The sequence below is a fragment of the Pipistrellus kuhlii genome, unplaced genomic scaffold (assembly GCF_014108245.1).
Source record: "Pipistrellus kuhlii isolate mPipKuh1 unplaced genomic scaffold, mPipKuh1.p scaffold_m20_p_9, whole genome shotgun sequence".
NCBI lineage: Eukaryota > Metazoa > Chordata > Mammalia > Chiroptera > Vespertilionidae > Pipistrellus > Pipistrellus kuhlii.
Window position 1 is genome coordinate 30,762,363 of NW_023425595.1, and position 21,338 is coordinate 30,783,700.

Genomic DNA, 21,338 nt, shown 5'->3' on the forward strand with positions numbered 1-21,338 from the left:
GTTTAAAGAATAATGAGATCATGTAGCTGGAGTGAATAAGAAAATGGGGTCAGGGAAGGAAATAAGAGAAGTCATGAAGAGGTTTGTAGGTCTCGTGAGAATTTTGGATTTTACTATTAAAACCACACCCAGCTGGCATGGCTCAAGGGTTGAGTGGTGACCTATGAACCAGGAGATCATGGTTCAATTCCTCAATCCAGGTGCTCAGATTGAGAACTGGATTGCGGGACAATTCCCAGTGTGGGGCATGCAGGGGACAATGGATAGATGATTCTCATCATTGATGTTTCGCTCTTTCTCCCTTTTTCTTTCTCTCTGAAATCAATAAAAATATTAAAAAAAATAATAACAAACAAAAACCACTGCTAGGTGTTGTTGTGATAAAGCAGGTTAAAGATGATAGGTCTGAATTTAGGGTGGGATGGGTGGAGGTGGTAAGAGTTTTCTGGTTCTGGACTGAAAATTGGATCTAGAGGTGTCTGTGCTGCCCACAGGCCACCCATCCTCCAGCTATGACATCATCAGCAAGAGCAAAGGACAGGCCCATAAAACTCCAAGAGCATCTAGCACACATACTGTTAAAAATTTATACTCCTGCCAAAACCGGTTTGGCTCAGTGGATAGAGCGTCGGCCTGGGGACTGAAGGGTCCCGGGTTCGATTCTGGTCAAGGGCATGTACCTTGGTTGAGGGCACATCCCCAGTAGGGGGTGTGCAAGGGGCAACTGATTGATGTTTCTGACTCTCTATCCCTCTCTCTTCCTCTCTGTGAAAAATCAATAAAATATATTAAAAAAAAAAAAATTCCTACTCCACCACCACCACAACATACCAAAAAAGTACATCTCAAGAAAGAAATTATAGCTAAAACTGATGCTTTATCTCCACAATAGGACCACTTTGTTAATTCAATTTTGCCTTATATCTTGCTTGACTCTGTTTACATAAAAATCCCAGGCTCTCCGGGTCATCTTTTAAAGTCTCATCCCAATATGCTTGACTGTTTCTTATCTGACTCAATATTCCACTTATCATCAGTCCTCCAAACCTTTCCATCCTACTATTTAGACTTCATAATTTAGTAACATCAAAATCCTTATATCTACAACTTTTCAAATGCACCTTTACCTTTTTTTGCTGTAATGGAATTCTGGTTGTCCACTGAGAACATTGCTTCTCTAGCAGTGCTGGTTGCTTGCTTCATTCCCTATGGAATGATATGGAATGATATGGAATTAGAAGTGTGATAAGTGTCCTTCTTGCATCATCTTTTGCTTTCTGACCACAATTCTGTAGCTTCAAAACTAGTCCATATCTGTCAATATAATCATTCTGGCATAGCACTCACCTACCAAACTCATCATGGTCTACCCAACTCTGCCTAATCTCTGTGTAGGCAAAGGAAAGCAGACAACTGTGCTGACTAATATCATCTAAATATACATTTAAAAGCCTAAGTGACTGTTATGACCAAATGACTGGAAGGACTGGTCAACCAGTTGCTATAAGCACTGACCACCAGGGGGCAGATGCTCAACACAGGAGCTGCCTTTGGTGGTCAGTGTGCTCCCACAGCCAACTTTCCACAGCCAGCCAACCTCCTGTGGTCCCTCCCCCTGGTCAGTTTCTACCCCTGGCCCACTGGCCAACCTCCCTCTGTCCCTCCCCCAGCCAGTGGCCAACCTCCTGTGGTACTTCCCCCTTCCTACCCCTCCCCCCATCCAGCAGGCCCCAATCAGCTGTCCCTAATCAACCTGACCCTGATTGGGGCTGGGTGAGACAGCCCTGATTGGCCATGATCTCGGCCTAGGGACCTCACCCCTTACACAAATTCTTGCATGGGGCCTCTAGCATTACCAAAGGCCTTACTTGGTCTGTTAGTGATACTTGGACATTTTTCTACTTCAATATTACTCCAGAATTTGCATTAGTATAACTTGGAGAGTGTGTCAAAACATGAATTTCTGAGCTTCATTCCAAGAAGCTCTGATTCAGTAGATCTAGAGTGGAGCCTCAGTTGATGCTGATGCTAGTGGTCTGGGGAACCACACTTGGAATCAATGCCCTTAATCAATACACTCTCTTATTATTTGCTCATTTCATAAGAGATAAAAGTGATCAGAACCGACTTACACCTGTGTCCATCACAAAATCTACCAACTAATTTCATCTGTACTCATACACTCTACTCTCCATCCTGTTGTATTGAATAAACTTCCCATGCTCTTAAATCAAACTCTCCACTTATCTACTCCATAATTTATTCTTGAAATTATTTTCTATCTCATGTTTCATGTTTTTCTCATTGTATTGCCTCCATCAAAATAAAAATATGTAATATTCTCATCTTAAGAAAAAAGCCTTTATTGTCACTTTCCCTATAGCCACCATCCTTTTTTTCTTATTTACAATGTTTTTATTGGATCCAATTAAAAAAAATCATTTGATTTTAAACCCAGTCCATCAGGTTTCCTGTACCCACCACTTTTCTAAAACTTGTTTCATCAAGGTCTTAATTTTCTCTTATCAAATCCAATATCAATTCTCAGTTCTCCTTCCAGTGATTCACCAATATCATTTGACACCTTCGGTTACTCTCTATTTTTTTGAATCTCTTTATCTCTCTCTGCTTTTTCTTGACTTAATGTTTTATTTTTTTCTAAATATCCTTTGTTGAATTTACTTAATCTTCCAGACTTCTAAATATTGTAGGGTGTATTAGTCAGTCTTTTTACCTCTATCCCTTTTTCTAGATACACAAAGCTTTGATTCTAAATACTTTATCAATGTGGATGAAGTCTAGATTCATGATATTGAATTACCTCTCTACATTTGCACTTGAATATAAAATAGATATTTTAGATATAGGTAAAACTGAACTTTTATTTAATTTTCTATGTAACAATTATATTTTCTTCTCCTTTTTTTAATCTCAATAAGTAGCCAGTCAATTCTTTGAGTTCTGTAGTGTAGGTAATAATGATTTTTCCCTTCTCATATTTTAGCTTCTGCCTATCAGAAAGTCAATACTTTGAAAATATATAAATAATTTGTAGCTAATGTTGAATCAGAGAAAAGACTGGAACATAAAATGCCAGGAAGAAGGTTGACTGGGGATTAGCTGAATTCGAGTCTTAAACCAAATGAGTCTCCACATGCCACATACAAGTGCTTGTGGAATCAGGACTCTTGGACTCAGAAAGAGGATCAACTAAGGGCCCTCACTATGAAAAGGGTAATTGAGATAGGAAATGGAAAAGTTAAAGGTTGGGAGAAACAGTTCCCAGGGATCCGTACCTTGGAGAAATCTCAAAATCCATTTTATGAGGCTGTGATGTCAGTGGTGAGGTCACAGAGGTGAGCTGATAGAGTGGGTTCCAGCCCAGAAAGCTTCAGGGGTGGCTGTTCAGCAAGATGAGGGCGGTTTGGAGCCCTGTATAAAAGGAAGGACGGGGTCACAGCTGATTGGTATGTATTCCCCAAATTGGATCCTTTTTCCTTGCCCAGTTACTCATCCATTGTAGCACCCTTTCCCATGTCTTCAGGTGTTCTTTCCCCGATACCATCTCTCAAACCCATGACCCTCCCAAAGCATCCTACCCCAGAGACCTCATTGAACCTTCTAGGTAGACCCTCTAGTTTTCCCACCTTGACATCCCAGGTCCTCTTTCTGCTCACCTTCCTAATTATTCCACTGCTCCAGAAGATGATCTTGGTCTCCCATTCCCATCCCCTAGCTGTGTCCCCACAGACCCGGGCCTTCTGCTGCCCACCATGGCCAAAAGCGGAGAGGCCCTGCCGCAGGGCTGTCCAGCACCAGTCCAGAATCCCCACCTCATCAAAGTGACAGTGAAGACACCCAAGGACAAGGAGGATTTCTCAGTTAAAGACACGTGCACCATCCAGCAGCTGAAGAAAGAGATATCGCAGCGCTTTAAGGCTCACCCTGATCAGCTGGTCTTAATCTTTGCTGGCAAAATCCTCAAGGATCCTGACTCACTGGCACAGTGTGGAGTGAGAGATGGCCTCACCGTCCACCTGGTCATCAAGATGCAGCGCCGTACCATGGGCACTGACTCTCCAGATGCTTCCGTCCCTAGTCGAGCCCCTGGATTGCTCCCTCAGCCAAGCTCCATTTTCCCAACAGATGGGCAGTCCACCTTTAGCTTAGGTGTCCTCACAGGCCTCAGTGGGCTGGGCCTGACTTCTGGTAGTTTCCCCGACCAGCCAAGCCCACTGACGTGGCAGAATGTATCCGTGCCTGAGTTTGTGGCTCAGATCATTGACGAGCCTTTCATCCAGGGTCTGCTGTCCAACACAGGCCTGGTGCGTCAGCTGGTTCATGACAACCCCCATATGCAGCAGCTGATCCAGCACAACCCTGAGATTGGGCATATCCTCAACAATCCCGAAATCATGCGGCAGACGCTGGAGTTTCTACGCAACCCTGCCATGATGCAAGAAATGATGCGGAGCCAGGACCGGGCACTCAGTAACCTGGAGAGCATCCCCGGTGGCTACAATGTGCTTCGAACTATGTACACAGACATTATGGACCCGATGCTTAATGCGGTACAGGAGCAGTTTGGTGGCAACCCCTTTGCTGCCACTTCTACTGCTAATGCTACCACTAACAACAGCCAGCCCTCAAGGATGGAGAACTGTGACCCTCTTCCCAATCCCTGGGCTTCCACAAATGGAACCTCAGGTGGCAGGCGGGGCAGGTGGTCTGGGGACCAGGACATGTCTGAGGTTAGAAACAGGGCTCCTAACATTCTGGGTAGTTTAGGGCTCTATGACTACCTCCAACAATTTCACGAGACCCCTCTGTCCCTGGGAACCTACCTGCAGGGGGCTGCATCCACCCTCAATCCAAGCCAGGAGGCACCACCACCAGGAAACCGAGTTCCCCCAACTTCATCTCGAGTTCCCCCAGCTTCATCCCAGAAACCAGAGTCAGGCCGCCCACGCCCTAAGGAGTCAGTAGCAGTCAAAGGCAAATCCTCTTGCCCAGCATTCTTGAGATACCCCACAGACAGTAGTCCTAGGCAAAGCGGAAGCCAAGACCATTCAGGCAATGGCTCCACTGGTCACAGCACCAGCATGCCTGATCTTATCTCAGGGTTGGGGGTTGCTGCCAACAAGGCCCCATTTGGTCCTTCACCACCGTCCCCAATGGTAGCTACCTCTGGAATCCCTGATCATTCCTGGATGCCACCATCAGCTTATCAAAGATCTCTGAGACCAGATAGCATGAACCAGGCCCCACAATTACAGGATGAGATACGCCGGCAGCTGCCCTTGCTGCTGCATCTTCAGGCAGCTATGGCAAACCCTCGTGCCATGCGTGCCCTACTTCAGATTGAGCAGGGTCTGCAGGTCCTCTCAACTGAGGCACCTCACCTCCTCCTCTGGTTCATGCCTTGCCTAGCAGGGCTGGGAAATATGGCAGGAGAGACAGAGCCTGGAGAGGGCACCCTTATGCCTGAGGCTCCTCCACCAGCCCCAGCTCCTGAGGTTTCCCCAGAACAGGGTTCTGTGGAGCCAGGCCTCCATTCTAGTCCCATCCTCCAGATACTGCAAGCCCTAGCTGGTACCAATTCCCAGCAGCTGCAGCCCGAGGCTCACTTCCGGGTGCAGCTAGAGCAACTGCGGGCCATGGGCTTTCTGAATCCTGAAGCCAACCTCCAGGCCCTCATTGCCACGGGAGGTGATGTGGATGCTGCGGTAAAGAAGCTGAGGCAGTCATAGGAGCCCAAGTTCAGACTGTATCTTTTCCTCTGTGCCCTTTCCCCCATATTCCCTGCCCCACTCCCCCATTATTGAATGCAGCCACACTATGAACTTAATTTACTATTATGCCCTTTACTGCGGAGACAATATCATTCCAGAGTCAATGAGGAAGAAAGAGGGCCACAAACAGGGTGGGGGTGCTTTGAGTGACCCAACCTCCCCTGCCACTGCACAATGATGGGGCCCCAGTGTGAGCTCTGCAAATGCTTGTCTTGAGATGCAATTACATCCAATCTCCAACTGCTGCCCGAGTCTGATTCTTTGTGGGCACTGAGAAAAGGGGAACACGTGGGAAAAGAGGTGATGATTAGAGCTATGTCTGCATGGATATGAGGGCATGAAGGGAAACTGAATGTTAGAAGCTAAAAAAAATTCAGAGGCATGGAGAATAGAGTAGGGAGAGCTGAGGCAGCTTTCTTGGTGTCCTTCCAGAGGTGCCTCAAATTTTGGGTCCTGTAGGAGCTGCCACCATGTACTCTGTTCTTTGGTGCCTCTACCACCAGTCTGTCTGAAGAGTGAGAGTGGGCACAGTTGCTTATTTTTATTCTACTGAAGACTATCTCACGGGTGGCTCTCATTTTCTGAGTTCAATGCTGATCCCTGAGTGGACAGAGATAGAGCAGGATTGTGGCTAAGCATCTTCCATCTTGCCAGGTTTACTAGGTTATCATCCCTAGTAACCAGACTCGGAGAGTTGCTGTCATTGACACAGGCTATGTGTGCCCTGGATTTTGTCTTTCTTGCAACTCCTAGCTCTGAAGTTGAATCCTGGCCTTAGCATTCACTTTTAGGAATTCAATGTAAGTAAGAAATATGATCCTGCCCTCATGAGTTTATCATGTGGTAGCAGGAACTATTCAAATTGGGAATATTTGAAGAGTGCTCATTTGTAATTACAAACTATGATAAATGCTAAGAAGAAAGAGAAGGGGGGTGTGAAATAGCATCACAGGCTTGATCTATTCTGGGAGTCAGAGAAGACTGCTGTGAATATGTGCTCTAAGCTACTACCTGGAAAGTAAGAACGAAAGAGGTAAAGATTTGAGAGGGGAGAGGAGTATTCCAGCAGACGAGTCATTATAGAGTATACAAAGGCACTGAGGTAGGATGTATGTCACACATGGGAAGGGCCCAAGGAATCTTAGGCTAAATTTTAATTTATACTCAAATGCTTCCTGTTGCCCATGAACTTCTAGGGTAAAAGTGTTACAATTTATAAATCAAGCGAGTGAATTATACCTTCCATTCCCCATACACATGAATGTGTCCATGGACTCACACTGTAAGAAATGTCCCAACACACAGTGCATATGCACAGGCAAATACACTTTCACATGGGCATGCCTATGTGCACGTGTATAAGCACACACGCACAACACAGGTTTTTTTTTTTTTTTTTTGGAGATTTACCACAGAAAGGGAGTAAAACCTTTTAAAAAATTGTGTCAGGGAAAGAAAAGTGTCTCTGGTAGAGGCCACCATGCAAGTGGCTGTGGTGTGTTTAAACGTCAGAGACTCAGTGTGGGAGGTCCTTTCAGGAACTGGGAGAAACAGAACTTCTGTCAGGAACTCAGGATACTTGGACCAAACTCTCTTTACTTTTTAGCTTGGAGAAAAAAAGAACTTCTGGGTACACTATTTTAGGGTTCAGTCTCTAGGAGGAGCACCAAACTTCAGAACCCCCGTTACCACCCACTTTGCTCCCCATCAGTGGGGGAGTTCTTGTCCAAACCAAAGGAACTGTAGTTTAAGATGGTACTGGGGAAACAAAGATAAAAGTCTTGCCTCTTGTTTCCTGAAAGTAACAAGCCAAATAGTGCTCTGGGACTGCCTCTGAGTGAGGAAGATGTACATGCACAATCTCTGATTCCGTCCTGGGAAAACCACTTAGGTATGGGGAAAAAAGTGAGGGTGGGAGTGGAGGTGGAGGGGGAGAGGACGGGAGGGAAATAAATGTTGCTGTTCTCATCTATCTATGGCACATGTGTCAAACACAAGGCCCGCGGGCCAAATCCGTCCCGCCAGGCCTTGCAATGTGGCCCGCACCGCGCTGTCATCACTGCACTCCGCTGCGTTTCCATCACAATGACAGTTTATGACTGTTCAGTAAACCATTCGGCCCGCGATTTAGGCTGGATTTTAGATTTTGGCCCCTTCTCTGATTGTGTTAGACACCCCTAAATGGGAAAGAGAAGCATAAGGTTTCATATGAAGGAAAGCAAGCTTAATAGGGCAGGCAGCAGGTGGGAATTTGCGTCTAAAAGTCCTGGGAAGTGGACTCATTTTTGTCCATATTCTCTATAGTTGATGAGATGATGAGAATCCTTGCTATAGCCTCATCAGCGACAACTCATCAGTCCCATGCCCCGTTCCATGGCGAAGGTGGTGAAATTCCAGGAGGAGGAGGTTCCAGGGGCAGGCACAGTCACTGTTCTCCATTAGCAGCTAACACAGGGTTTGGTGCATAGGAAAGCAATCAATAAATCATTCACTGAGACAACATTGAATGGGGAGTGAGAAAATGAACAACTATTAGAGAAAGTAGTTGATGAGACCAGGTAGATATGAATCAAATAGAGCAAAACACAGGGCTGGAGATTGTGTTTGTGAAAATAAAACCTGTTGGGGTTTGGGAAGAGAGATTTCTGTGGGCTGATGTTACTGAAAGAAAAGGCCTCCAGAGACATTCCATGGGCTGGTTCTCAGTGCTCCAAGTGAATATCTGCTCCATGGAAGGACCGCAATAGCAGTTAGTGTGGGTGAGGAATAGAAAAAGGGTCTGATCATACTTGGCTTGGTGCCTGGACCCTCACAAAATGTGCCCTTTCTTTAAACAGAGGTTTGCTAGAAAGTAAAAACAGAACAAAACAGTGAAGTCTGATGATTTGTATTACAGATAGCCAGCCAGGTAGGTGAATGGCATTTTAAAAGAAAGGCACTATCCAAACAATGGAAAGTAATTTTTGACATCTGTGTTCTTTACTTTTTAGATAATATTATTTAGATATTAGATATTTTTCTAATATATGTTATAAATATATCTCCATATTTCCATAGATATTTTAGGGTTGCATTAATTACATTTAATTTTAATAATAGTTAACATTTTTTGAGGTTTTCCTACATGCTAGGTTCTGTTTCAAGCTATATATATTTATTGATTTCAGAAAGGAAAATATATATGTTTCAATATATATATTTATTGATTTCAGAAAGGAAAGGAGAGGGGGAGAGAGATAGAAACATCAATGATGAGAGTGAATCCTTAATTGACTGCCTCCTGCACATCCCCCAGTGGGGATCCAGCCCACAACCCAAGCACGTACCCTGGACCAGAATCGAAACTGGGATCCCTCTGTCCACAGGCTGATGCTCTATCCATTAAGCCCAAACTTTTTACATCTGAAGCCACACGATGGTTCTTTAATGCAGGTCATATTATTAGCCATATTTTTCAGATGAGGGAAACTGAGGCATAGGAAGAGGGGAAGTGCTTGTCTTTTATAGTTATATAGCTCCTGCATAGTAGAGCCAGAATTTGAAATTAGATTATCTCTTTCCAGAGTCCATACTCTTAAACACTGCCCTGAATGAGGTTAATGCTTTAATCTTTACTTGAACAAAGTGAAAGGGGCAGAGTTTGTGGTATTTCATTGAAATTTTGCACTCTTGACTCTTGCAATTATCTACACTGGGCTGAAATACCTTCTTTACCATGGTGCTCAGATGAATATATCTCTATTTTAAAAATGTTAATCTACTAGTACCACACTTCTTCAATTATTTTATTTATTTAGCTTTTTAAATTTTTTCCCAATGACAATTTACATTCAATACTCTTATGTTAGTTTCAAAGGTAGAGTACAGAGGTTAGACAATCATGTACCTTACAAAGCAGTCCCTCTGGCATTTTCAGTACCTGTCTGACACTGTACATAGTTATTACACTATTATCAACTATATTCCTTGTGCTGTACTTTACCTCCCTGGACTCTTTTGTGACTACTAATTTGCAGTTTTTAACTCCTTCACTTTTTTTTACCCAGTCCCTCAACCCCTCCCCTCTGGCAACCATCAGTCTGTTCTCTGTATCAAACTTCTTCAATTATTTAATAAAATATTTAATGACATATTTAATAAAAGATCAATGCTTGACTCATTATTCCTTTGCAAAACTCCCTTGTCTAATTTTGTTGATTTTTCTGAATACACTTTATAATAGATGTCAAAATTCAGAAAAGGACACATGACATTTTAGGTGGCTTTCCCTGACATTTAAAAATTAGAGAAAAATTAGAGAAATGTATCAGACAGTCTTTTCTTTTAGAATAGAAAATATTTCCGCTTAGTTTATTTATATAGCTTTTACATATTTGGCTCTACTTAAACATTATATTATTTTGGTTATTTGGAGTAAAATTATTTTCATTATGGTTAGATATTGCTGTGATGAAACTGTGCTGTTACATTTTGATCTTTATTTCAGAGAGATTTTTCATTGATTATTATGCCATAACCAAATGTTTCCTTGATAGTCATAAAACACCCATTATTCTAGTAGTTAAATCTCTTCTTTTCTAAAAAAAATAACTTGACTTGTTTGCTCAATTTACAAGTTTTAATATTTAAAAATATTTAGATAACATTGATAAATAAAATAAGAATACAAAAATCATCAATAATTCCACTACCTAGATGGCACTGCTAATACCATGATGGTATCCTTTTACATATTTTACAAAACTGTGATTATATTGTACATAATGTTTTATAGCCTGCCTTTCAACTTGATCATCTAGTATAAATCTTTTCCCCAACTTATTAAGTAGCCTTTTATAGTTCATTAATTTGATAAGTATTTCCTGAACAATTTTCATATGTCAGAAACTGTGCTCAGTATTAGAAATATAATAGTGAACAAGATAGAAATGGTTCCTGCCTTAAAAAGCATATAATATGGTAGAGATAACGGACCTCAAACAAACAAGAAATAGAAGTAACAGCTAACACAGAGCACTCACCAAGAATTAGATACTATTCTTTAAGCTTATGCATATTAACATACTCAGTTCTTAAAAGAACCCTATAAGGTAGGTAGTTTATAAAAATATGTTATTACTGATTTCAGAGGTTAAGGAAGAGGGGAAGAGAGAGCCATCAATAATGAGAATCATTAGTAAGTTGCCTCCTTTAACCCCCCTACTGGGAATCAAGCAGCAATGCAGGCATGCATCTTGATCTAGACTTGGAACACTGATTACTGGCTCATTGGTGAGCATCAACCAAATGAGCAACACCAGCCAAGCAGGTAGGTACTATTATTAAACCCATTTTACAGATGAGTAAAGAATAATATTGTCAGGTGTCTAATCTAAGGTTACACAGCTAGTAAGTGATGGAGCCAGAGCTTGGATTTGAACCATTGTCTTTACAGGACACACTCTTGATCTCTATTCTATATCAATTTCTATTATGTAAAAAATTGAATTATTATAGATTTCATACAGAAAATAAGCAAGATATGTTTCTAGTTTATATTAGGGAAGAGGGATATATTTTTAGACGGGTGGTCAGAGTGTATCTCACTGGAGGGAGTATTTATGCAAAAATTTGGAGGGTAAGAGGAAGCCAGACACTCAAAGAGCTGGGTGAAGAATGTTTCAAGCATATGGGAAAGAATAAAAAAAAAAGACCTTGAGTTTGGATAGAGTTTGACACATTGGAAGAAAAAGAGAAAAAAGAAGAAAAAGACTAGTGTGTTTAAAGGGGAACAAATACTTTTCCCTCTACCCTTCTGAATTCTTCTGGCTGAACTAATAAATTAACATAAGACAGATTAACAGGAGAAAATGACCAAATTTATCACGTAAGTACATATGGGGGTTCCCTAAGAACAGGGGCCTGGAGACACATTGGGCAGTTGAGGCTTATAAGCCATTCTGAACTAAGGAAAAGGAAGCAAAAGTCTGGGATTTCCAAGGGAAAGTAGGCAACTCACAGGCAGATAAGAAAAAGCATAGTCAACAAAGTCTTGCTGGGGCCACCCAGATATTGGAACATGGAGTCCAAGCAACTTTGCGTAATCCCTCTCTGTCTCACAGAGTTCATATTATGTTAAGGTGATATCTTCATTTCTTCAAGCAGGAATTCCTTTAGTTCTGTGTCTTGTTTCTTAAAGTTAGCCAGCTTAAAATAATCAATACCCATAAAAGCACATTTTGGGGTGAAAAACTTCTTCCCTTCAGTGTCCAGAGTGTAAAGCATAAGAGGGAAAGTGTGTCGCACTGGCTGGTTTGGCTCAGTGGATAGAGCATCAGGCTGCAGACCTAAGGGTCCCAGGTTCAATTCTGGTCAAGGACAGGTACCTTGGTTGTGGGCTCCTCACAGGTCCAAGCCCTGGTCAGAACTCCTGCAGGAGGCAACCAAATCGATATTTCTCTTACATTGATGTTTCTCTTTCTCTTCCTCTCTCTTCCACTCCCCATACAATAAGTGGAAAAATATCTTCAAGTGAGGATTAACAACAACAAATAATAAGGAAAGTGTGTCATGGTGAGGTGGGAAAGACAGTGGAGTGCAAAGATGGCACAGGACTTTGTTGGCGTGTACAAGTGTAGATTTTATCCTGAATTCATGTGGAGCATGACTGAGGGGGTGGCAAGGGTGGAAGCCACGTCCAATTGGAAGCCCTGTGCAGTCATTCCAGCCAGAGATGGTGTTGGCTCCTGAGATTTGGGTTTTCCACAAGGGTGTATGTCCAACAAGTGGACAACTAAAAATACATTTTGGAGAGAGAATTTATAAAACTTTCTGATACGTTTGAATGTGCAAACTTAAAAGAAGGGAGATGTGAGGATTTATTAATTCAGCTAATACTAATTGAACAGCCTCTCTATATACCAGGTCCTGTGCTAGGTGCTGGAGAAGGGAGACATTCTAGACACGAAGTCTTGCCTTCAAAAAGCCAATACAGAAGGGGCAGGCACCAAACAATCAATATAATTGCAAGCAAAGGGAGAGGTTAAGAAGAAAGTAAGGAGAGTAAGAAACAGAGATCCACAGGTGGACTCTTTTTGGTTGGTTATCAGGAAGAACACCACTGAAGCAGAGATGTAATGAATAAAGGCACTTATCTCAATGAAGGTCAGGAGCAAGAGTTCCCAGGTCAAAGGGACATCAATTAAAATGCAGGCACTAGCTTGGGGTGTTCCAGGGACACAAGTAGTCTGCTGTGACAGGAGCAGATACTCAGAGATGGGGCCAGGGAGGCTGGCATGGGCTAGATTGTTAGGGCATTTTAGTCTTGGTAAAACATTTAGATTTAATTAAAATATAATAGAAAAATATTTGGTGGTTTTGGGTAAAGAGGTGAGATTAAGTGAGCTATATTTTTAAAATATCATATTCACTACTTTGCAAAGTTAAGCCCTGACAGTGCTTTTTCTTTATTTGTAATGCAAGTGGCTGATCTGAGCTTTTATTTCCCAAACATCCACTTCAAAGGGGCATCCACTTCAAAGTCCGCTGTGTCCAATAAACACATTTCCAGCCACAGGATTAGATAAGGAGCCAGGACACTCCCTCCCCTCTGATAGCCTTTGTTTGAGAGTATGGTTGATTTCCATTAACTGATCATTTGTCAGTGTTTTTCTTTTCTTCTTTTTTTCTTCTTGCTATGGTTTAAATTCCTGCTCTTATGTTTTAAATCCACCAATAAAGAGTAAACTCACAAAACACTGAATGCCCCACTCTTGACCCCAATAAAAGTAAACCCCCCCCCCACCCACCCCACCTCTCTCTCTCTCTCTAATGTGGCCCCAAAGGTGCCATGTAACTTCCAGGACTTGTAAATAAAACTGTCTCTTTCAAAGTTTCCTGAAGGCTATTGCTGAGGTCATATTGCAATCATGATAAGAATCACAGGGCCCATCCTACCTAGTTTGGTGCAGTGGATAGATAGAGCATTGAATTTCGGACTGGAAGGTCCCAGGTTTGTTTCAGTCAAGGGCATATGCTCAGGTTGCAGGCTCCATCCTCAGTCAGAGGAGTGCAGGAGGCAGCTGATCCTTGATACACTCTCATCATTAATGTTTCTATCTCTCTCTCTCCCTCTCTGAAATAAAAAATATATTTAAAAAAAAGAATTACAGGGCTTATCCAGCCACAATAATGGTTATTGAAAGGATGAGGCCAATACAAACTGAGGGCCAAGAAAGGAGGCAGGGACGCCAGCTGGCAGACGATCGCAGTATTGAAAGCACCGAGGTAATCAGATTCAGGATACATTTTAAAGAAAAGGCCTGTGATATTTGCTGATAAATTAGACATGGAAAGAGGATGATTCCTGTGTTTTGGGCCTGAACAACTGGTTGAATGATCATATTATTTGAAGAGGGAAAGGAACTGGAGGGAAAGGCAAATCTGAGATTCTGTTCTGACATTAACTGTCTTGGCTGTGAATTTAGCTTTGATACAGAAGACTATGGAAGAAACAGGTTTGTGAGGAGACAGTCTAGAGCAGGCGTCTTCAAACTTTTTAAAGTGGGGGCCAGATCACGGTCCCTCAGAGAGCTGGAGGGCCGGACTATATGAACTACTAATTCCTACTGTAACACCTCGGCTGCGCTCACTGCCCAAAAAACCTGGTGGGCCGGATCAGACTCCTCTGCGGGCCGCATGTGGCCCGCGGGCCATAGTTTGAAGACGCCTGGTCTAGAGCTTGTTCACTGGTATATATTATTTATCATGACAGCAAAGGATTCTAATATGTGCTTGCTCCACATCCACAAATAAAAATAACCTAAAAATAAAAGGCCAAAGTGAAAAGCAACAAGGGCTTATTTGAGATTAAAAAAAAAAAAAAAAGAATTGCAATTCTGGGAAGCACTAATTCATTTGGAGGTGAAGTCAAGGGTATTATTGAGAAAGGGAAAGGGAATAGTTACACAAATAGAAGGAATCAATTTCTTTTGGTGTTAATAAGTCAAGAAAGGAATTTCTATAGGTACAATTAAGCTGTTCTTTAGCTATACCTGGAGATGCTAATTCCAAAGAATGCCTTTCATTTTCAGGATGTCTGCTTTTCTGTTAGCTTTGCAAATATTTTTTTGGAAGACACTGATTTTGTTTGTTTGGTGTGTGTGTGTGTGTGTGTGTGTGTGTGTGTGTGTGTGTTTGATCCAGTCCAAAAGTTATTGTGCCCAGTTCAAAGATTCCAAAGGTTTGAGGAGTAAGATATACCAGGCAGCATAAGCCATATGGTTATGCTGAGAGGCAAATGAATCAGTTTGTAGAACGAAAACGGACCCAGAGAAAAAAGAAGCAGCAATCAGATTCTCAAATCTCAGAGGGAAAGTAGGGCAGGGTTGGGGTAGGGAGAGAGATCAACCAAAGAACTTGTGTGCATGCATATAAGCCTAACCAGTGGCCATGGACAACAGAGGGGTGGGGGTATATGTGGGAAGGGGTTTGGGATGGGAATGGGAGGATGAGGATAATTATGTGAAACCATAATCAATCAATAAATAAAAAAGATATACCAGGAAGTTCCCCTGGGATGACAGCTCTGACTATTTATAATGGCAAATGTTGAAACAGCCTGATGTATTCATTTTTATAGTAAAAAATATATAATTGCTGCAGGGATTAGACAATTTACCCTGGGGCGCACCTGCCCGGAGTGGTCAAGACAGTGCCTGAGAGAGTCCCTGTTTTCTGAGAGCCAAAATATGTACCTTCCCCAGTGACAAATCTCCTCTTCAAATATACCTTAAATCTAATTGTTAAGTCATAAAGACCTGAAATCAAACTCTTACTTTCTCACAATTTTTCTTGTTTTAGTTTTGATCCTGTGGGAGTTGAAATCATAGTTTATCTTTTGTTCTTGGGGAACATGATGCTTAGAACCAGATAGATGGGTTACTCAGTTTTGTAGTTATCAAAAATGCAAGCTGCCCACAAGACCCTAATTGAGGCTGGATGGACTGGTTATACATGTCTTCATTCTCTTCATATAGAAGTGGGAGCCTGGTCTGAACTAGTTCATGGTCAGTAGATAGTCATTTAGTGAGGTTAGGTGACTATAATCAGTATTTTTAAAGCTGGTTCTATAGTTGCCTTTTCTAGTCAGCTGTATTTGTTGATCCAACTCAATTGATATGGTTTTCAACAGTAAAATAGGCTGGGGTAAAACATGTTTCTAAAAAGAAATATTACTTTTTCCATATTTCTATTTAATTAAAATTGTAAGCAATCAATGGGTCCATACTGCTGTCACTACTTGAGCCGCTTAAGCAGAGACAGAGTTGAATCATATGTTTATTCCAGTACTGATGGCAGTATGGGAGAGCAGCAGGTCATCCACAAAAACCTGCTCTGCACCCCACCATAATAAGCTAGCTGCTTATATTGAGTAGAAGACAAAAATTATAAGGGGAAGTCAGTTTGCAGGTCTGGATATTTGTGAAGGCCTGCGGGTATGCAAAGGCCTGGAAGTCTTCAAAGGACCAGCATTTTTGGTTTCTGCAACAAGGTTGCTAATCTTTCCATGGTAATAGGCAGCTCCCTGATGGGGAGGAGGAGCTGTATTTCCAGGTGAGCTCCCAGGTCCCGTAACACACCTAGCCCAGTTAGAATACGCCTTCTTTAATCAGAACAAAACAACCACAGTTAACAGAACATGATTAATATTTCTTACAATTATAGCTGGTCTCCAATATTCTATTTCTGCTCCTATCAAAATCATAAAGAGAGCCAAGCTAAGGCAGGTGGTAGAGACTTCTGCCCTTCCCCCATTCAAGTCTCAACTGTGACCTCATCACTGACATCATATCCCCTAAGGCTGGCTCTGGAGAAGGGCAGCAGCCACCCCATGGGAGCCAGGCGGCTGCAGAGGTAAACTGGAGGTGGAGTTTATAGGACGTGGGTGAGAGGACATCACTGAACACCTACTGGTCCCTGCCCCCAGGTGTGCTACATCTAGGATTCTACAAGGTCCTCAAGTAGCCCTGCATCTTCTCTCGAGGAAATATGGCACAGGCTAGGGAAGAAGCAGGGGACAGCCACCTGGTGTCTGGTCGAGAGCCATCACGTATCATCAGAGTGTCTGTCAAGACCCCGCAGGACTGTCAGGAATTTATGCTGGCAGAAAATAGCAGTATCTGTCACTTTAAGAAACAGATCTCCAAGCGCCTTCACTGTGACATTGACCGGCTGGTGCTCATCTTCAACGGAAAGATCCTCCGGGATCAAGATATTCTGAGCCAACGTGGCATCTTTGATGGAACTACAGTTCACTTGGTGGTGAGGACCCGTTTGAAAGGAACTCTGTCCAATACAGGAACTCTGCCAGACCCCACCGGCAACTGTACCCGTGGTTCTGAAACCTCCACCTCAGAGAGTGCTGGGATGGTAGCCAGGCTGCTCTGGCTAGCCCGGAGCTCGCCTGATCTGGCTGACTTCTTTGGTCAGCTGGCTCAACTCCTGTTGGCTGCGCCTGAGCCTGTGGTGCAGTTCTTGGAAGACCCTCTGGTTCAAGGTGTGGCAAGTGAGAAACCAGCCAATACTAGCCACGTTCCCGAATCCTCAAGGCCAGTACAGAAACCCGAGCCAGCTCTAGACAAGCAAGGGCTAGAGGCCTTGAAGGCAGTGTCAGGTGGTGATAATGCTATGCGTCCCATCTACTCTGACATCCGGCAGCTCATGCTCTTCACTCTGGCCCCACTGGTTGCTACCAGAGGCCATAACCCAGGTCCAGGACTTTGCCGAGGGGAGGCCAATGCTCACAGCAGTGCTGACACCACTACTGCCTCTGTGCCTGTCAGGCCATTGGCACAGGAGGTGAGTGCAGGAGTAGTTGCCCAGACCAAGGGCATGGCCTCAACCCAGGCCAATTCAGGGTATAGGGCCAGTATGCAGGACTCATATTCAGGCCATGATATCTCCTCCCAGGATGGCCAGCAGCCCACAGGGAAAGCCACTCTAACCAATCAGCTGAGACCCTCGCCCTCTGTCTTGCGTAGAGCCATGCATGTCCTTCAACAAAATCCAGGTCTGCTACACCAGCTGGCCACTGGCAGCCCTCTGCGACATCATATGCCATTACTTCCTATCCTCACCAACCCACGAGCACTGCAAGCATTGATACAGATAGAAAAGGGCCTGCAGATACTGTCTAGGGAGGTGCCCAGTCTGGGCCCTGGTAGACCACAGGAAGCTACAGGAGCCCCTGAAATGAGGGGTGCAGGCCAGGGTCACAGAACAGACCCTGTGCAACCCACTATGGCTGTTCTCCAGCTTCTCCATGCACTGGCCAATGCCTGCTCCCAATCCACCCAATCCTCACTATCTGCAACCCTCCCCCCTGAAAGCAGGTACCAGCAAGAACTGGAGTATCTGAAGATCATGGGATTTGCTAATCGTGATGCCAACCTGCAGGCCCTAATGGCCACCGATGGAGACATCCATGCTACCATTGAGAAGTTGCTGGGGGAACCAGAGGCCTAGGTCCCTTCAGCTGATGCTCACCATGCCACCCCATGGAGAGGGAGGTGGAGAAAGGGAAAGGGGAAGGGAGGGGAAGTAGCTTATTTTGGGAATTCCTCCTATTCAGATCATGTGCATACGGGAACAGTCCTTTCCTCAATCCCGAAGCCTGTTCTACATTAAAAAGATTGCTCGGATCACATGTGTGATGTCAGTTATGAGGTAGGTGGGCAAAGAGAATGTTGTTTTGGGGAGGAAATAACCATGTTATATGGTCTTGGGTTTGGGCTTTATCTTCTCATACCCGTAATCTCAGAGTATTTTCCAAATTTGAAAATGAAGTGGGGAAATTGTATTTTTTTTCAGTATTTTTTTTTCTCCTGCTCAGTTGGCAGCACAGTTCCTCACCAACATTGTCATCATCACTGTGAGCCTCCTCTATTCCAACTTGAGTGACTCTGAAGGAATCCTGGCTTTTGCTCCCCCAAGAAGCTGTGGCTCTTTTTACAGCCTCTGGAAGCTACCACTCTTTGACCATGTTTCTCTGTGTTTAGGTCCAGTCTCCTGCTATTACAGAAAAGATGTTTACCTTCCCTCTCAGCTAGGGCTCTTCCTTTGATATCTTCCTGTGCCAGGATTCTGCTTTTATAAGATTGATGGGGAAACTAGAGGCCTAGGTTCCTTCAGCTCCACTACTTCAGAAGGTCCATTCTCTCCACCTATTCCCTTTATGCCACAAAATGCTTGACTCTGATGCCTTATTGATTACTAAATTTTATCTCTTAATTCTGCCTGCCCTTCCAATGATTATGTTTCACCAACCTCTGCAGTCTCTGACTTATCCCCAGGATGGTGCAGAAACTTTCTCAAGAATGTTCCTCATTTTTGATCTTCCCAAAATTTTCTATGGAATTTCATATGCTGACCTTTCTTTAATTTTTAAAAATCTTTATTGTTGAAAGTAGTACAGATGTCCCCCCATTTTCCCCCTCCACCAGGTTCCTGCTCTGCCCCAGGCCTTCACCACCTTATTGTCTGTGTCCATAGGTAATGCATATATGCATATAAATTCTTTGGTTAATCTCCTCCCACTGTCCCACTCCCATTCCCTCTGAGATTCATCAGTTTATTCCATGTTTCCATGCTTCTAGATCTATTTTATTCATCAGTTTATTTTGTTCACTAGATTTTTGTTTATTTTAATTTTTAAATTCAATTGTTGTGTTTTTTTAAAAATATATTTTATTGATTTTTCACAGAGAAGAAGAGAGAGGGATAGAGAGCTAGAAACATCGATGAGAGAGAATCATAGATCAGCTGCCTCTTGCACACCCCCTAATGGGGATGTGCCCACAACCAAGGTACATGCCCTTGTCCAGAATTGAACCCAGGACCCTTCAGTCTGCAGGCTGACACTCTATCCACTGAGCCAAACTGGTTCCAGCCTTTAGAGTCAATTGTTGATAGGTATGTAGTTATTGCCATTTTTTTCCTCTCCTCCTCCTCCTCCTCCTCCTTCTTCTTCTTCTTCTTCTTCTTCTTCTTCTTCTTCTTCTTCTTCTTCTTCTTCTTCTTCTTCTTCTTCTCTTCTCCTCCTCCTTCTTTTTCTATGCATGCCCTTCAATATTTCATGAAATAGTGGTTTGGTGGTGATAAATTTCTTTAGCTTTTTTTTTTGTCTGTGAAGCCCTCTGACCTTCAATCTATACTAATAAAAAGGTAATATGCTAATTAGACCAGGAAACATTCCAAACAAAGCATGGTGGCTGGGCCGAGGCAGAGGCAGGTTTGGGCAGATTTGGGGTGATCAGGTTGGCTGGGGAGGAGGGGGAGGCAGTTGGAGGCAAGCAGGCTGGCAGGGGGAGCATTTGGGGGTGAGCAGGCCAGCAGGGGGACAGTTGGGGGCAATCAGGCCAGAATGTAGAGTGGTTATGGGCAATAAGGCAGGCAGGCAGATGAACAGTTAGGAGCCAGTGATCCCAGATTGCAAAAGGTCCCTGATCCACAAGGATTGGGACTAAACCAGCAGTCAGATATCCCCTGAGGGGGTCCCAGATTGGAGAGGATGCAGGCTAGGCTGAGGGACAATGCCATCACCTGTGCACAAACTTCATGTACTGGGCCGCTAGTTCTAAATGATAGCATTGATGATTAAGAAATCTTGGTTGTAAGTCTTTGCTATTCATCACTTTGAATATTTTTTGACATTCCCTTCTGGCCTACAAAGTTTCTATTGAGAAATCAGCTGACAGTTGTATGAGTGCTCTCTTGTACGTAACTAACTGCTTTTCTCTTGCTGATTTTAAGATTCTCTCATTGTATTTAACCTTTGGCATTTTAGTTATGATGTGTCTTGATATGGGCATCTTTGGGTTCATTTTGTTTGGAGCTCTCTGCACTCCTGGACTTGTAGGTCTGTTTCTTTCACCTGGTCTTTCTTTCTTTAAGCTGCTTCACTTAATCTATTATATTACACACTGGCTTACAGAGTGGTGCCTCCTGAGAGTATGTTATACCAATTCTTTCTTTATTCATCCTCCAAAAGCTTTGGCCATATTTTTTGGTTCTTATTCTTACTTTTAATAGCATGGTTCCTAAAGCTGCATCTACTTGTACTTTCCAAAGCTTATTAGCCTTCCCTTTGGGTGTTCCAGAGGAACCTCAGGCTCAGCATGTCCAAATAAAGCTCAGCATCTTTTCCCTGGTTCCAATTCCTACTCTAACTTCTGTGTGATATTTCCCAATATCTTACTGAGTTCCATCAAAACTCTCCCAATCCACCCATTATCCCTGTAAACCTCTGCTCTATTTGAGGTGACTCACGGTGTAGGCAGCTGAAGCATGTCTTATTTGATTTGTAATTTTCTCAAGGTCACACAGTTTGTGGTTGACAGGAATAAAGAAACCCAAACTCTTTGATTCTAAAGTTTGTGCTCTTAGCTTTACATCGTCCCAGAGCCAGGATCAATCTGTTCCCATGAAGTCAGTGAGCAGGAAGTGTTTTCTATGTGACCCTGGCACAGTGGAAGGAACAACTTAGGTTTCCTATTCTTTAGAAGTTTA

The 21,338-nt window shown here is 43.2% G+C and overlaps 2 protein-coding genes across 2 annotated transcripts; both read left to right on the forward strand.

Moving 5' to 3' along the window:
* The first annotated feature begins 3,773 nt into the window (after window positions 1-3,773).
* On the forward strand, window positions 3,774-5,750 carry UBQLN3 (ubiquilin 3). Its single transcript, XM_036428082.1, has one exon. It carries the CDS (start codon window positions 3,774-3,776, stop codon window positions 5,748-5,750), a length of 1,977 nt encoding a protein of 658 aa, XP_036283975.1.
* An 11,070-nt stretch (window positions 5,751-16,820) lies between these two features.
* On the forward strand, window positions 16,821-18,296 carry LOC118713484 (ubiquilin-1-like). The gene has a single exon (XM_036428110.1). It carries the CDS (start codon window positions 16,821-16,823, stop codon window positions 18,294-18,296), a length of 1,476 nt encoding a protein of 491 aa, XP_036284003.1.
* The last annotated feature ends 3,042 nt before the right edge of the window (window positions 18,297-21,338 follow it).

Bases quoted from the DNA above. Each gene is read 5' to 3' on its own strand.
- LOC118713484 (XM_036428110.1), top strand. From the start codon at position 16,821: ATGGCACAGGCTAGGGAAGAAGCAGGGGACAGCCACCTGGTGTCTGGT.
- UBQLN3 (XM_036428082.1), top strand. From the start codon at position 3,774: ATGGCCAAAAGCGGAGAGGCCCTGCCGCAGGGCTGTCCAGCACCAGTC.